We start from the raw sequence: 17,702 nt of genomic DNA, 5'->3' as shown, positions 1-17,702 counted from the left end.
ATAATAATAATAATAATAATAATAATAATAATAATAATAATAATAATAATAATAATAATAATAGACCCGTATGCCGTATGAGCTCTATAAAAATTGACTGACTGGATCGCTTCGTAATTCGTAGCGGAAAAATCCAAAGAATCGAAATGAATAATAAACAATAAGCTCGCTTAAGCAAAACAATGGCAGAAGACTAATTTGCGCGGGAATTAATTAGGCTATTTACCATTGTTCCTTATAATTAGGTCTGCCCCCCCCCCCCCCCCCCCCCCGGAAATATGCAAAAAAATATCCCAAATTATGCGGGGGGGATTGCAAATTATGCGAGGAAAAAAAAGGCAAATTATGCAAAGGAAATTACAAATTATGCAAAACAAGAGAAAAGTAATTAATCGCTGTCTAAATTTTTCCATTGCTTTATTTACATTTAACCAATTCAAAATTAAAGAACTACAACGCAAATTCAAAACTTAATTTTTTGTTGCAGCACAGAGATAAGCTAGATGTCGCAGAGACGTTGTGCTAAGACTCCTGCGTCTTTCTGACAATATCAGATTGTATACAGAAAAGCTGCGCTCAGCATCAGCGCTGTTAATCGTGGTGTATATGTACCACTTGGCACAAGCAGCCAAAGCGGGAACTTCATCAGAAATGGACTGCCAAAAATGTGGCACGTCAACAGAAGAAGTGATGGAGTTCTTCATCGCGAGGGGCCCAAGCTGCCGGGTGTACCTCTTGATCTCCTCCTTAGGTACAGTTTTCAGCTTTGTGAGGCTCTCAAGTTGATCCCAAGGTGGAGACAGGAGCAGCTTAGCGGGGTTGAAAAATGGGACCTCTCTTAAAAAGCCAATCCCTGACTGTCAAAGTTAAAGGGAAGTCACTGTCACGTATTTGGGAACATCGTCGGACTTTTTCGGTTTCATTTTTCTTTATACAATGAATTGTCATAAATTCACGCTAAAAACCATATTTTGCATAATTATGCGGTAAAAGGTGAATTATGCGGTCGCATTGCGGTAAGTGGCAAATTATGCGGCCGCATCGGTCGCGTTTTCCTGGGGGGGGGGGGGCAGTTAGGTACCCAATCAGTGAAGAAAGTAGAAATGGTCAACCAGTTTGTTTACAATGTGAGGCAAACGAGATGTGCTTGTAGCAGTAGTCCTAGGCTTGTAGTAATCATATTTCGATTTGAAGGTGTCTACATAACGCACTTCCGGCGTTCGCATTTTACTTTTTCATACTTTTACTCTTCACCAGGTAAATGTGGTCAATTTTGGCTTAGACGAAACAGTGAAATTTTTCACTCAGGGACTCAGTTAAAATTGACCACCATTGGGAATTCTAAAAAGCGTCGCTTAGCTTTGGCAATATATCCATCGTTAAAAATAAACGGCCCATGAGCTATGCGTAAAGCTGTGGAACATTCCTAATTACTTTACGGTCATTCGACTACGATTCATGAATTCTTTCTATCTCCATTTCTGTCTTTCCTTTTTTTAAATATTTGAATTTGACGAATTGGCTGATTTCAGTTAATTGACTGAGAATTTACAGGTCTAAATATAACAGCTTCAAAAGATAACAAAATACGAAAAACCTCCGCCGTCAATCTGTTTTTTTTTTTTTTTTAATTAATGTTTTTATGATTTCATTGGGTTTTTTTGTTGTTGTTGACTGAAGAAGAGTTTTGAGTCCGAAACGTTCCGTGTTTGGTATTTTTGTCTTTTTTGAAGCTGTTATTATTATTTTGTTTGTTTGTTTTACTATTCCTTTCAGTGTACGGTAGTATTGACAACTTCCAGAAGCTGTCCTATAAAATACCTTATCTTATACAGATAATTAAAAAAAAAATTAACTCACTTTGAAAATCCGGTATCTTGGAGTCTAAATGATTGACTATTTTCACTAAATATCCTTCATCACACACTTTCTCCACGTCTGTATTGCTGTGCTCACGTTCTACCACAGCATGGTAATTCCGGTCAACGTATCCGTTGAGCGGTTTCAATGATACGACTGTGAAACCATAATTATTCTTGAGCATCGAAATGACATGGTCGTCAATGTCTTGAGGATAGGGTGTCTCCATCACTGACCTGGAGCATCAAAATGAACAAAAAAACCCTTTAACTTCAAGATTGCATTTCTTTTGTTTAAAACAACAAATATATAGTAGTCATGATCATCATCACCACCGTCATCATCTTGATGATTATTTTTATGTTTTTATATATTCATGTTTGCTTCTCTGCTGTGAAATGATGTTTGTTTCTACTTGATTGATGAGGTATATATGCAAAAGTTAATGAGGATGGTGAATATTAACTTTCCATGTGCTCGCGGTCATTGATCACATTGCAAAATGTGCCCAAAGTGACCCATATAGTGAAAAGTCTTCATAGCTTTTCAAATATCTAACATCACGATTGGTCATTTTGTTCAGTTTGACACTCAAAGGTATGTTAACACAACTTTCATGAACAAAGTAGCGTGTTTACATGACATATCCAATAGATGGACAGCAAGAAATCACGTGATTGATGACTCGGCTGGACTAAAACCTGAATATAAATCGATCCCATTGCGCATTGTGTGAGCCTAGGTGAGTGTGGAGTGTGTACGTGTGTATGTACACTGATGCATTGCGTTTAGTTAAATTACCCAAGGCACATGTGTACTCGATACCGAATACACATGTGCCTTGATGCTTAAATCGAAATCGGAAGTAAAACTTATAATTTATTCATAACATACAACTTATCGAATTTATGCATTTACCAGGTGACTAACATAATTTTCAATACTATTTTTTAAAATCCAAAAATGTACCATTTTGGTTAATTCAAATTTTTACCGCATTGGAACCCGAAACATGAGATTGTGAAATCAAAGAAATCAAAGTTGTAGGTCGAATATGAATACGAAGAAGAAAAAAAATTATGATTATTTTTCTCTTAACTTTTGTATATTCCGATAGCAATCAAAGAATATCTTTTGTATTTCCTTCACGTCTTATTAAATTAGAATTATTTGATTAAAAAAAGCCTTCCGCTAATGTGAAGGTTGCTAGTCGAGTCGTCTGTTTTCGGGTCGACGAGGCCATAAACGGTGTCTACTTGAACTTTGTCGCCTTTTACCCACCTCATAATATAATAATAATAATAATAATAATAATAATAATAATAATAAATAATAATAATAATAATAATAATAATAATAATAATAATAATATTAGTACTACTACTACTACTACTACTACTACTACTACTACTACTACTACTACTACTACTACTACTACTACTACTACTACTACTACTACTACTACTACTATATAATAATAATAATAATAATAATAATAATAATAATAATAATAATAATAATAATAATAATAATAATAATAATATAATAACACTACTATTACTACTGCTGATAATAATAATAATAATAATAATAATAATAATAATAATAATAATAATAATATAATAATAATAATAATAATAACACTACTATTACTACTACTGATAAAAATAGTAATAAGAGTAATAATGATATAATAATAATAATAATAATAATAATAATAATAATAATAATAATAATAATAATAATAATAATATAATAATAAAATATAATAATAATAATAATAATATACAACAACACTACTATTACTACTACTGATAATAATAATAATAATAATTAATAATAATAAATAATAATAATAATAATAATAATAATAATAATAATAATAATAATAATAATAATAATAATAATAATAATAATAAATAATAATAATAATAATAATAATAATAATAATAATAATAATAATAATAATAATAATAATAATAATAATAATAATAATAATAATAATAATAATAACAATAATAATAATAATATCATCACTACTAGTTCTACAATTGCTGCTGCTGCTGCTACTACTGCTACTACTACTACTACTACTACTACTAGTACTACTATTACTACTACTGCTGATGCTACTACTACTACTACTACTACTACTACTAACTACTACTACTACTACTACTACTACTACTATAATAATAATAATAATAATAATAATAATAATAATAATAATAATAATAATAATAATAATAATAATAATAATAATAATAATAATAATAATAATAATAATAATAATAATAATAATAATAATAATAATAATAATAATAATAATAATATATAAACCTCATCATCAGCATCATCATTAGCAGCATACCGAGCACCTCGCTTCAGCATCAATTATTATATCTCACACTAATTCAATACACTTATGCTATTATTGTGGTTTGCGTAATAGTATGGTTCGAATTAAATTTCAGGTTGAAAATGCCCGTATCATCATCGTCAACATCACCGTCCTGAACATCGCATCATCCTCATCACCAACAATACCGTGATCCAGTCACCTAACTCATTAAATTATGGCGTTGACGATGTACTAAATCTTGTACTAACTACTAACAATTATATACTGGCAATGCGCAGTATTGAGGTGGATTGGTCAAAATGTTTCATTTGTCAAGAGATACAAAAATAAAAATTAGAATGTCCGTCCAAGAAGGCAGAGTAGTATGATTTTCCCTCCGTTGACGTTATCACAAGAAATAGGACAAATTGCATGTTTTGCAACAATACGATTAAGCTTCCCTCCATTCGATAATTACAAAAGAGATGAACGAAAATATCCGCATGGCTGTAGAAATTATAAACGATATCCAGATTCTCTCCATGTTCTCAAATGATGATTTGATTGCGCAGGAAACTCATTATCATAAGATTTGTCATGTCCGTTTTATGAATACGAAAAGAACTGCTGAATATTACCAAGACAAATAGAGCGGTCAATCTACAGTCATCAATTCTATTTTTAAAAAAAAATTTTTTGATGAAATTGTTTCTTCTTCTACTTCTTCATAATCATGTTCCTCTTCAAGCTGAAACTTCCTCGTGGAAGACTCAGCAGCAGCATTCCCAATTGTTTTACTGGGAGTTATCCAAATTGTTCCAGTCTTATAGTTGAGGGCAGAAACGAGTGAAGATGGTAATCCACTCTGGATTGTGGCAACATAAAATTACCAAGTTTCCTTTAAGCTTGGTGAGAAGTTGCCATGCTTTGATACCAGTAAGAGGAGACACTGGGTAGCTGCTGCGAATCGGCTTCGGTCGAGGAGCTGCCTAACGGCAAGTGCGCTTCATTGGTGGGGTCTTTCTACCTGTCCAGCATGTACCCGCTGTGGACTAGAACTTGAGACGGCAGAGCATATAGTCGAACGGTGTGTTGTGACGATGCTACCGGGCAGGTTCGCCACGGTGCACGAGTGCGGACCGGGCTTTGCTGATTGAGTCGATCGTCATAACATAGTAGTGTGAAAACCATAAGAGGCTGCAGCCAAGTTTCTTGTTGTTTGTAGGCCCTGTAATTACACCTGACCTGGTTTTTCTGACCTTTGTAAAATAAATTTAGTTTATTCTTCTCTCTCTCTTTTCCTTCAATGGTTCCAAAGGGAGTGTCATATATTATGGCTATGATTTGTTTGGGTATTTTGTAGAACAAATTTTATAGCTTTTGTTGTTGTTGGATTGATTCTATTTTCCCAATTTTGGAGGTGTGATCGGGATCCCATACCGTACTTCTACTTCTATACTCGAGTGTTGGTCTAACATAAGCTTTATAGCATTTCTCTATGCAGCCGAAGAGGTTTCTTCTCAAGAATCCCAGTGTAGAGTTTGTCTTTCTGCAATTGTTTGGAAAGTGGTCTTTCCAGGTCAGGTGATTGTTTATCGTTACTCCGAGTTACATATTTTTCTTTGGTGACTTCTTCTAGTGTGTTGTTGTGTATTGTATATTGTGATGGTATTATCTTCTTTTTGTTGGTAATTTTCTGGAATCAAGGTCCCGATGAAGAATCTCTGAGTCTTCCTTCTGCCTTATTGCTCTGTACAAAAAGCTGTCATCTGCAAATAGTATCAGTTGAGTTCCTGGCGTCAAGCTTTCAGACAAATCATTGATGTAGATAAGGAACAGGTGGGGACACAGTACGGTACCTAAGGGCACACTTATAGTACTGGAGCTGATTCTGGCATTGCTCTGTCAGTTGTTTACGATTAGTGTGAAAATCCATTATCCAGTCGTGTGTGTTACTCATGATTCCATATCTCCGCAGTTTAATAGCCAGAGTATGGTGATGGACTTTATCAAATGCTTTACTAAAGTCTAATAAGATAGCATCTGTTTGAAGTTGTTGATTCATGTTTTCTGCTAGGTTGCTGCAAGTTGTATTTCGTTGTGTTTTACAAAAGCGCTCCTTTCTGGGGCCATGCCATATATAAAACATTCAAGTATAGAACAGAGCAAAGAAAGAGTTCATAAATTGTCTGAATTAATCAAGATGTATAGCAAAGAATGCTATGAAAGAGGTTGCACCCAGCCATATCTTTACCCAACCAGGTTCATAGACATACTCCAGCCGGTACTACCAGACCTCGACAGCTATACTTCGGGAAAGGAAACATTTTTAGCCTTCAATAAGACAACAGATGGTTTGCTTGAACACACTCACGTGGAAAAATCTGACAACGAGGTATTGGCTTTATCTTGCGCGGAATAATTCGAAGAGATCACGATAAACTAGAAAAGGCTGCTGCTGAATTCTCTCAAGTCTCCAAGAAAAATATGTTCCACAGTCATTTGTCGAATAAAAATGATTTTTATTAGACCCTCATCATCTAAAATGTTAATAGACGTCACCAAGAAAGTCTTTCATTTTCGAAATTGATAGTTACCAATATCATCACCATCACTACCAATTTCACCACCACCACCTCTTCATTATCATCATCATCACCACCACCACCATCACTACCATTATCACCACAATCACCTCATCATCATCATCATTATCACCAACATCACCACTACCATCATCTTTACCATGATGACGACCAACACAACACCAATAAAACTAACACCAGCACCATCTCCTCCTCCCCAACCCCCCCCCCCCCCCCCCCCGTCCTCATAATAAAGCTCCACTAATAAAGCCCATACGGCTCCTATACCACATATTTTTACCAATGATTATTGTTTAAGCCAAAATGCGCGGGCTAAAAATAATGTTTTTAAAGCGCCGAATTGTCAACAAATATTTCATGGATTATGCCCCTTTGTTTTAATATAGCTCATATAGGCGTATTTGCATCTCCCTATTTTAAAACTGTTAGAGGAATTTCTCAATGTGGTTCTATATCAACATTGATTAATAGTGGTCTCAAGTTACTTTGTGCCAAAATTGGTGCTTTCATCACTAATTTGCACTAGTTTACCCCAATTCCTCTAGCTAAATCATCTTTTCAAATTTACAGATAAAGCTCATCTCATCTCGATCTTCTAAAACCAAATCAGAGTCTTCTTTCAGGAAGAAATCCACACCTTTCAAGAGACTTTTAAGCCTTATAAAGTTGTGGTGGTGGGTTTATAATCATTTTAACCCAGAGATGCTGTGCGCTTGGCTAAGAAACTCAAAACATTGCCGTCCGGAAATAAAACGGACATACTCGCAAAATTATGTGTAACCTTGACGGTTTATAGTCTGGTTGTACAGTTAAGTGAGAATTACGGATAAAGAATGGATGGCAAAAAAAACAACAATAATAAAGATTCGAGTGACGTCAACTTTGATCTATAATATTATATAGAAATGTGTTAATGATTCTATCATGAAGAATTTATCATCCAATGGTCAACAAAAATTCAGAGTGTTTTCTTATCACCATTTTTCTTTCTTTTTTATCAGATTATATATTCAACAAATTACTGCTCCCCATTTTATTTGATCTTTTAAGAGTATTAGTCGGCTGCCAAAAGATCTCATTTCCGCATTTTCTTGCTTTAGTCTTATTGTAAGACTTCGACTGCCTGATATTTTGAAAAATCAAAAACATAACCTAAGCGTTTGTAGAAATTGCTGTCGTGAATCCTTTTTATGATCATCATTTAACAGAAAAAGACAAGAAAATGATCTCTGTACATGAAAATAATTCTTTCTAAATGAAAACAAAGAGAATGCTATTTTATTTTTACTCAATGTGTTTACGTGGATGAAACAGACACAGTCCTAATATTTCTTAACCACACTAATGATAATCCTGTATGTAGAATGAAAGCAAGATTCACGAATACCATTACAAAATAATCTTATTATGCTATACATAAAAACACAACACGGTATAGGCGAGATACTTCATTGCATAATTTATCTAAGTGATAAGAGGGCACCTGATGGCAAAGTCCATTCATTGACATTGATTACGGGATATTAAAAGGGTAAGATATACTAATCTCTCTCTCTCTATCTCTCTCTCTCTCTCTCTCTCTCTCTCTCTCTCTCTCTCTCTCTCTCTCGTACTGATAATAATATTTCGGAAGTGATATTATCTTGCTACTATTTGTTCATATTTCGTATATGCCAAAGTATCTAAAATGAATTAATTAGAATGTTATATAACAATCATTAATTCAAAGGTTTTTAAAGTCCTGTTCCTTATACATCAAAATTCCTGCAAACGTTTATTTAAAAAAAAAGGATATTGGTTAATATTATCATCATCATTATTATTATTGTTATTATTATTATTGTTATTATTCTTATTCTTATTCTTCTTCTTCTTCTTCTTCTTCTTCTTCTTCTTCTTCTTATTATTATTATTATTATTATTATTATTATTATTATTATTATTATTATTATTATTATTATTATTATTATTATTATTATTATTATTATTATTATTATTATTATCATTATTATTATTATTATTATTATTATTATTATTATTAATTTTATTATTATTATTCCAGTGGACCTGCAGAGACAAAGTTGTAGGCGAAGTAAGAGGTGAGAAAAACGTAAAAATAGATAGATGGATGGATTGATTTATTGATTGATAGATAGATGCAGCACAGAAATCTCGGAACAAGTTGGGACCGGCATGTTGGTTTGAGATTTCCAGACAAACATGTTTCAACCCCCCCCCCCCTCCCCTATATAAACATGCTAATACTCCACACACACACACACACGCTTGCGTGCTTAGCACATTAACTAATACATTTAAGGCCACATAGAGAGCGATGGCTGTTCTAATTTCAATTGAATACAAACACAAGGCAAATAATTTTATCAACAAATGCAAAAGTTAAGGTCCATTTTGTTAGAGATTTCCGTGTTAGCCTCTGATAGTATTCGAGATTTCCGTGTTAGCCTCTGATATTATTCGGGATTTTTGTGTTAGCCTCTGATAGTATTCGAGGTTTCCGTGTTAGCCTCTGATATTATTCGGGATTTTTGTGTTGGCCTCTGATAGTATTCGAGGTTTCCGTGTTAGCCTCTGATATTATTCGGAATTTTTGTGTTGGCCTCTGATAGTATTCGAGATTTCTGTGTTAGCCTCTGATTGTATTCGAGATTTTTGTGTTGGCCTCTGATAGTATTCGAGGTTTCCGTGTTCGCCTCTGATTGTATTCGAGATTTTTGTGTTGCTAGAACAATAAAACTAGAGGGATTGAAACTGGGGAATTTACATGTGTTTGAAGTTTCCGTGATTTCGAGATGCTATTTACGTTTTTGAGATTGTCGTGCTGCACTGTAGATAGATCGATTGATAGATACATCCCTTTTATTCATTCCAGGGGAAGGTTTTCTTTAGGACCTTCCAAATGTAATACTGGAACCACCCATGTGTACACTGCAGAACAGCACCACAAAGTGAGCAAGAGGAAGGTAACTTTATTAATGTCACATCGCAGCAAAGGAATCAAATTTGGTAACATCTGGGTAGGAAGCAAAGACCATGAGGCTAAACGGTATATTTCATCATCATCCTCATCTTCTAGCTTGGGTATAGAGTAATATACAAGTCGGACATGCCAAATGAATGTAAAGAGAGTAAATGATACTACAAAATTGAATATAACACTTATATATGTATTAGAAATTTAGTTCTCTATTCATCATTTAATTGACATTGTATATTAATTATATAATTGATAAATCGTATCTATGCATAAAACTTAAGCAGAACATTTAAAGATGTTTAGAACCTATTAGCTCTGAAACGAAATGATAGGATACTATACATAATACATATATGGCAGTTAAAGAGAGTCCAGTAAATTTTGTTACGCAGTAGAAGCCTACTCAATGTATGACTTTATAATTTCATTCCATCTATTCCACATTACATTTTCTTCGGTCTTCCAGAAGCTATGAAGGTTTCTCCATCCTGCATAGCTTGTCGCTAAAAAATATTTATTTGAAGGGTCAAGAGAATAGTTATAAGCTCCGTAGACTAAGCTCATTACCATTCTAGAAGCAGCCAGTGTCTTTAAACATTTTCTCTCAGCGCTATTCAGTTGAATTACTTTTTCATATCCTGCCAGCATGTGGCCTCCAACATCTAGGACTGGCACGTCAGACTTCATAACCATCATCATATAAGCGATTGCAATGCCTAGGTAATATATACAATATGACATACAGCAGTCTTGAAAATCTAGAAGTCCACATATTTCGATACCAGAGGACGTTTTCTCAACAAGGATATTCTGCTCATTTAAGTCACCGTGTATCTGACCTGAAACACAATGAAACGAAAAGGATTTGATTGTTATAACTGCAATAGGGATTTTTTTAACATTTACATTGGTTGATCAACTTTCTTTATCAGTCTTTATTTATAGGATTATTTCCCCCTAAGATCAGAAGTCATTACAAATTTTTATTGATTTAGATTTTTTGTATTATCGTTTAAGAATAATCGTACAGGTTTAAACATTTTTGACAAATTTTCATCTGATTGGAAATAGCGGATTTTTTTTCATGATTGGCTGTTATATGCCGCTCAAGTATTAGTAAGATAGTTAGTAGTAGATAGTAGTAGTAGTAAGTAGTAGTATAGTAGTAGTAGTAGTATAGTAGTAGTAAGTGAGTAGTGTGTAGTCGTAGTAATAGTAGTAGTAGTAGTAGTAATAGTAGTAGATAGTATAGTAGTAGTAGTAGTAGTAGTAGTAGTAGTAGTAGTAGTAGGAGTATTAGTAGTAGTAGTAGTAGTAGTAGTAGTAGTAGTAGTAGTAGGAGGAGGAGGAGGAGGAGGAGTAGCAGTAGTAGTAGTAGTAGTAGTAGTAGTAGTAGTAGTAGTAGTAGTAGTAGTAGTAGTAGTAGTAGTAGTAGTAGTAGTAGTCGTCGTCGTCGTAGTAGTAGTAGTAGTAGTAGTAGTAGTAGTAGTAGTAGTAGTAGTAGTAGTAGTAGGAGGAGGAGGAGGAGGAGGAGGAGGAGGAGGAGGAGGAGGATTAGCAGTAGCAGTAGTAGTAGTAGTAGTAGTAGTAGTAGTAGTAGTAGTAGTAGTAGTAGTAGTAGTAGTAGTAGTAGTAGTAGTAGTAGTTGTTATGTTTGACATAATTTAGGATGACACAGGATATTTTTGTAACTACGGTTTTTATTCAAACCCAAAGAACAACATATTAATGTGGAGACATCGTGAGTGAATTTCAGTAGGAAGGAATCAACAGTAAAAGTAAAAGTGAAATGTAAACACCCGGTTATTTATCATAAGAGTGAATGCCCTTGGTTCAAGGGAAATAACCAACAAAGTATTGTAGAGAGACATTATTACACAATTGTTTCTCTTAGACCATTAGAAATCATAAGATCATATACTAATAGTAATAACACAGAAATAATTCAACACCCCCACTTGATCTAATGATTCTAATTGAAATTTAAAACTTTTAACGTACATTAATCCATTATAATATATAAATGTTGGTTTATCCATTGAGTAAATAAAACAAGTTACTTACTGAAGAAATTCTAATTGAGATTCTCACAAATTCTCAACTTCTTATAAATGTAGTTATAATGTTAAAAGTCAAGTGCATATTAATTTTCAAAAGGAAATTAAAAGTGCAAAACATTCCCTAATAATTTTGTATGTCAGATAGAAACAAAATCATAAGACTCATATTCATGTAACATTATCAAGTTGTTTGATAGAACAATAAAAGTAAAAGAAGAATCATAATACATGTATGTGAGTCTCATCAACACAAGTATTCACATTATTATGTGTCAAAATAATACATCCAAAACAATTTTCAAGGCTATCACCATATTTTAGCCAAAAATCAAGGATTTGAATTTCTGCAATTGAAATTTAGTTGAAGGCTTTGTCATAATATCTGCCAACAGGTCATCAGTAGGGCAGTACTTTAAAGTAAACTTTCCATTCCTTAGTTCAGTGCGAATAAAATGGAATTTTATGTCTATGTGTTTAGATCTTTGTCTGTTCACTGGATTGTTGGCTAAAGCGATTGTTCCCTGATTGTCTTCAAAAATCAAAACATTGCCTGATTGATATTCTCTGTCAATGTCTTTCAACAACTGGTCTAAGTAAAGGCTTTCTTGTACTGCAAGTGCAAGATCCATGTACTCTGCCTCACATGAGGACAAAGCAACACTGGGTTGTCTCCTAGATTTCCAAGAAACTAAAGCTCCATTAGATGTCAGACCAAAACAATAACCTGAAGTGCTTCGCCTATCATCAGGACTTGAAGCCCAATCGGCATCACTATACCCTATCAAAGAAAGGTTGTCAATACTTCTTCTGTAAGTTAATTCATAGTCAATGGTTCCCTTCAAATACCTAAATACATGTTTGACTGTCACCCAATGGCATGCCAATGGTCTGGACAAATGTTGAGAAAGTTTTGTAACTATCCAGCAGATGTCAGGCCTAGTGCATATCATAAGATAAATCAAGCTACCAACAGCCTCCCTGTATTTTCTTTCATCTATTGGATCACTATCATTTGACCACTCAAATTTTTGTTCAGAGGGATTTGCTCTTGGTTTGCAATTAGTCATATCTAACCTTTCTAGAATTTTCTGAGTGTATCTTTTCTGGTTCATTTTCACATATCCTTTCCCTTGCTCAAATTGTATACCCAGGAAATAGGATAGATTCCCCAAATCTTTCATCTTAAATCTGTCTTTAAGAACTTTCTTAGTATCAGACATGACATTTACAATATTTGCAGCAATAACAAGGTCATCAACCCATGCTATAATAATGACAGTTTCATTTTCAGTGAACTTGGTGTACACACAGTGATCCGACTGGCTCTGCACAAACTTATTTTCAAGTAGAAGAGTATGCAGCAGGTTGTTCCAATTTCTCCCTGACTGCTTGAGTCCATACGAAGACTTTTGCAATTTATAAACTAGTTTGTTGTCTTTTGAATCTTTGATTTCAAAGCCTTCTGGTTGCTCCATGTATATTTCTGCATCAATTGGGGCATTCAGATATGCGGATTTTACATCCATTTGGTTTAAAATCAAGCCGTACTGACAAGCAAGTTGCATCAATATCCGAATTGATGTAATGTTTGCAGTTGGTGCAAAAGTTTCAGTGTAATCAATACCCTTAATCTGGCTATAACCTTTAGCTACATATCTAGCTTTGTATGACTTTGAGCCTTTTGAGTCTTCTTTCATTGTGTATACCCAACGTCCCCCCACTGCATTTCTGCCTTCTGGAAGCTCTGTTAAAGTAAATGTTTCATGTTCTTTCAAGGCATTAATTTCTTCTGCTATAGATTCCTTCCAGAAGTCAGAAGCTGGGGATTCAATTGCTTCTTTGTAATTTTTGGGAATACAGTACAACATTTTGTAACAATAATCAACATGTGCATTATCATTATCAACATGTACATCATCATCATAATCAACATTTGTTCTATAACAAGTTTCATAATCATCTAAGTACTTTGGTGGTTTAGTTTCCCGCCTAGGATAATGTGAATTTCCCTTTCTTTTGTCAACAACTACAATTGGGGTGCTTTTTTCATCTAGTTCTATTTCTTCATTTTCTTGTCTAGGTCTAAGTTCTAGTTCATCATCATTTTCATCATTTGGAAAGTTAGCGAAAGATTTCTCTCTTTCATGATCGCTGTTTTTGGTGGACAGAAATTTCACAATCCTGTGTCTATGCACTTTTCCAGTGTTTGGGAAATAAACTAAATAAGCAGGACAATTCCTGTCGTAGCCCACAAATATTCCCCTTGTGCCTCTGGCATCAAGTTTCTGCTTGTTTTGTACATATGTATAACACTCACTACCAAATGGTCTCATATTTGACAAGTGTGGTCTTCTACCAGTAAATGTATGGTAAGGAGTATCCCCAAGACGATTATTGTAACATCTGTTACGGGTGTATGTAGCTGTGTGGATAGCATATGGCCACATTTCTTTACCTAGTTTAGCCTCTAACAAAAGAAATCTACCCATTTCAAAAATGGTTCTCCAATTCCGTTCAGCGACACCGTTCTGGTGTGGAGAATAAGGAGCAGAGGTTTCATGCCATATTTTATTCTCTTGCATCAACAACTGAAATTCACCCGACGTGAATTCTGTCCCATTATCTGACCTCAGACATTTCACTATCCCATAAGGGCTCGAATCCGCCAAAAATCTCATAGTTGCTGAGACTGTGTCACTTTTTTGTTTAAGAAAGTACACAAAGGACATTCCGGAAAAATCATCGGTAAATGCCAAAGCATATTTGAAACCTTCTCTAGAGGTTGGGGTAATTGGACCAGCCAAATCGGTATGGATCAACTGTAGTGGGACTTCTGAACGAATGCGTGGAGTTTTATTTTTAACGTTAATCATTTTCCCCTCAAGACAAATCTCACATTCAGCTTTCTCATTCTCACCATTTGTTTTATTTACATCAACCACTTGTTCAAGTTTCTTAACATCTTCAAAGTTACAGTGGCCAAGAATTTTATGCCAGTCTTGTAAATCTAAAGTGTAATTCACATCATGCACCGTTTGTTTAACATTAACATCAGTTTGTGTATCACTTTCTGAAACTACTATATTGTTACAAATGTGGAGATAATACAGTCTGCCATTCCTATGAATGTCAAATTTTCTGCCACTTTTGTCCATTAATTCTGCAGAATTTTGTCTGAAATGCACACTTGCTCCATTATCAGCAGCTGCTTGAACTGAAAAAAATGTTCTGAGGGAATGTAGGAACATAAAGAACATTGCGGAGTTGTCCACTACACTTGTTGCCTTCGTCGTCAACCATTGTTACTTCCACCTGTCCTCTTTTAAGAGCTAGGTTATTTGCTCGGTCGCCATTTGCGAGCTCGATAAAATGTTCAATCGGGTTGAAGTTTTGTTCAAATTCGGTAAACTTTGTTAAGTCGTTGAAAATATGTGACGTTGCACCACAATCCAAAAGAAGTTTCTCTTTCTTATTCACATTTAATGCATCGAAATGTTCATTCACCTTAAATGCAAAATTATGTTCATTTCCATCAGGTTGGAAGGCTGCATGTGCCTGCGTGTTATTGGTCGTTGAGGTTTGCTTTCGCGATCGACACGTTTTGTCAGTGTGGTTATCTTTGCGACAAAAACTGCACCACAGTCTATTTGCTTTAGTTTTATTTACTGGACAGTCTCTTTTAAAATGTCCATGCTGACCACAGTTGAAACAAAGTATTTCTTTCGAAGGATTTTGTTGTTTCATTTTAGACGCATAGTTGGGCCTAGCCGTCGCCTTGTACTTTAAAACTGAATCTTCTGAGGTTGTAGAGATTCCTCTTGATTTTTCTGTTTCCTCAAAGCTTCGCAGAGCTACTTTGAAATCACTGAACGTCGGTTTCTTCTCTGATTGGGTGACAACAGCTACAAAAGCTTGGTATGAGTTAGGTAGCCCTTTCAATACCATTGCGACTAGTAAACTATCAGAAACCTGTTCATCTGCATTTCGTAAAGATGATGCTGCTGTCTCTGCCCTAATTAAGTACTCTGTTACACTTTCAGTAGGACTCTTGGCTAATGATGTCAATTCAGTGTACAAAGAAATCACTCTTGGGGTGCTTGAGCTGGCATAGTACCCCCGCAAAATCCTGAGGGCTTTTCGGCCGTCATCAGCTGCATCTCTCATGACTAAAGACAAGCTTTTGTCGTCCAGGAATTGAATCAACTCAGCATAAGCATCCGCATTCTTTTCAAAGTCTACATCTTCCCCTTCACCCGCAAGAATCACATATTTCAGTTTCTGTAGCCTGAGGTAGCTCAGAAACTTCATCTCCCATTGTTCATACTTCTGCTCATCCCCATCGAAAACTAATCTTGCATACCTGCTGTTGTTGGCACTGGGCCCATAACCTGTTAAGTTTGACATAATTTAGGATGACACAGGATATTTTTGTAACTACGGTTTTTATTCAAACTCAAAGAACAACATATTAATGTGGAGACATCGTGAGTGAATTTCAGTAGGAAGGAATCGACAGTAAAAGTAAAAGTGAAATGTAAACACCCGGTTATTTATCATAAGAGTGAATGCCCTTGGTTCAAGGGAAATAACCAACAAAGTATTGTAGAGAGACATTATTACACAATTGTTTCTCTTAGACCATTAGAAATCATAAGATCATATACTAATAGTAATAACACAGAAATAATTCAACAGTAGTAGTAGTAGTAGTAGTAGTAGTAGTAGTAGTAGTAGTAGTAGTAGTAGTAGTAGTAGTAGTAGTAGAAGTAGTAGTAGTAGTAGTAGTAGTAGTAGTAGTAGTAGTAGAAGTAGTAGTAGTAGTAGGAGGAGGAGGAGGAGGAGTAGTAGTAGTAGTTGTAGTAGTAGTAGTAGTAGTAGTAATAGTAGCAGTAGTAGTAGTAGTAGTATTAGTAGTAGTAATAGTAGTAGTAGTAGTAGTAGTAGTAGTAGTAGTAGTAGTAGTAGTAGTAGTAGTAGTAGTAGTAGTGGAGACGGTTCACAACTCTGAGTGATCGTAGTTGCCGCTTACATTGTTATTGTTGTTGTGGTGGTGGTTTGTAAGGTGATTAGAGTTGGGTGCATTGGTGGTGGTGGTAGTTCATGATGATGATGATGATGATGATGATGATGATGGTGATGATGATGATGATGATGATGATGTTGATGATGATGATGGTGATGATGGCCATGGTGATGCAATGATAATAATGATTATGATAATAGAAGTTAAGTTTTGAAATGAAATGTATGCTCCCTATTTGTAAGTGAGTTTGGAAACTCTTTAGACATCATCTAGAGAAAGTCTTTTGCTGAATAGTCTCTTGACACTTATAATCAAAGTTATTATGGCAAGTAAAAAAAAAGTAATGAGATACAACATTTGCGGAATTCCCTTCTTCTTGCAAGAACATCTGTATCGAAAGCCTTGAGTACCTCCTCGGCAACTTTTCTGTGCGCTATGTTATCAACAGCATGGAGAAAATCATTCACCTTAGTCATATTTTCCATATTCCACGACGGTATATAGTCCTCATAAAACTTGAATTCTAAACCCTGTATATATGCGTGATTAAAATATTTTTTAAAATAGGAGAATGGGTCAATTAAATGCAAGTATAATGATAGGTTTAAGTAACAAAATGAATACAGATTATTATGGCATAGAGTAGAATTTACTGGTTTGTCGAAGAATGCACTTCTCGACAAGTACCTTGAATACAGCTAGAGTATTTTATTAGTTAAGGTTGGGTCTTTAGAATTCTAATTGGCGCAATAGATTACTTCTTGAATTATTGTTACAGAAGCTGTTATATTCATTTTTGTTCATTACTTTTTAC

General features: G+C 34.6%; 1 protein-coding gene across 4 annotated transcripts in view; it reads right to left on the bottom strand.

Moving 5' to 3' along the window:
• Positions 1–17,702, bottom strand: part of LOC144978674 (hydroxylysine kinase-like) — a 69,220-nt gene that overhangs the window by 15,893 nt on the left and 35,625 nt on the right. Inside the window, exons 1-2 of one of the 4 annotated variants that reach the window (XM_078925043.1) lie at positions 8,109–8,234; positions 1,861–2,096 (exon numbers count right to left, since the gene is read on the bottom strand). The exons of 1 other annotated variant lie outside the window; for it this stretch is intronic. In XM_078925043.1, the coding sequence (XP_078781169.1) occupies positions 1,861–2,096; positions 8,109–8,197 (325 nt within the window). In that variant the 5' untranslated portion in view covers positions 8,198–8,234. Of the gene's footprint in view, positions 1–1,860; positions 2,097–6,575; positions 6,742–8,095; positions 8,235–17,702 lie in introns of those variants that run through there. 2 more of the 4 variants (XM_078925051.1, XM_078925052.1) reach the window with 2 other exon arrangements.

Source organism: Berghia stephanieae, chromosome 8 (genome assembly GCF_034508935.2).
Source record: "Berghia stephanieae isolate SIO BIC M18660-M18661 chromosome 8, UCSD_Bste_1.3, whole genome shotgun sequence".
NCBI lineage: Eukaryota > Metazoa > Mollusca > Gastropoda > Nudibranchia > Aeolidiidae > Berghia > Berghia stephanieae.
The sequence above is the reverse complement of the archived record's forward strand: the minus strand, read 5'-3'. Positions and strand labels throughout refer to the sequence as shown.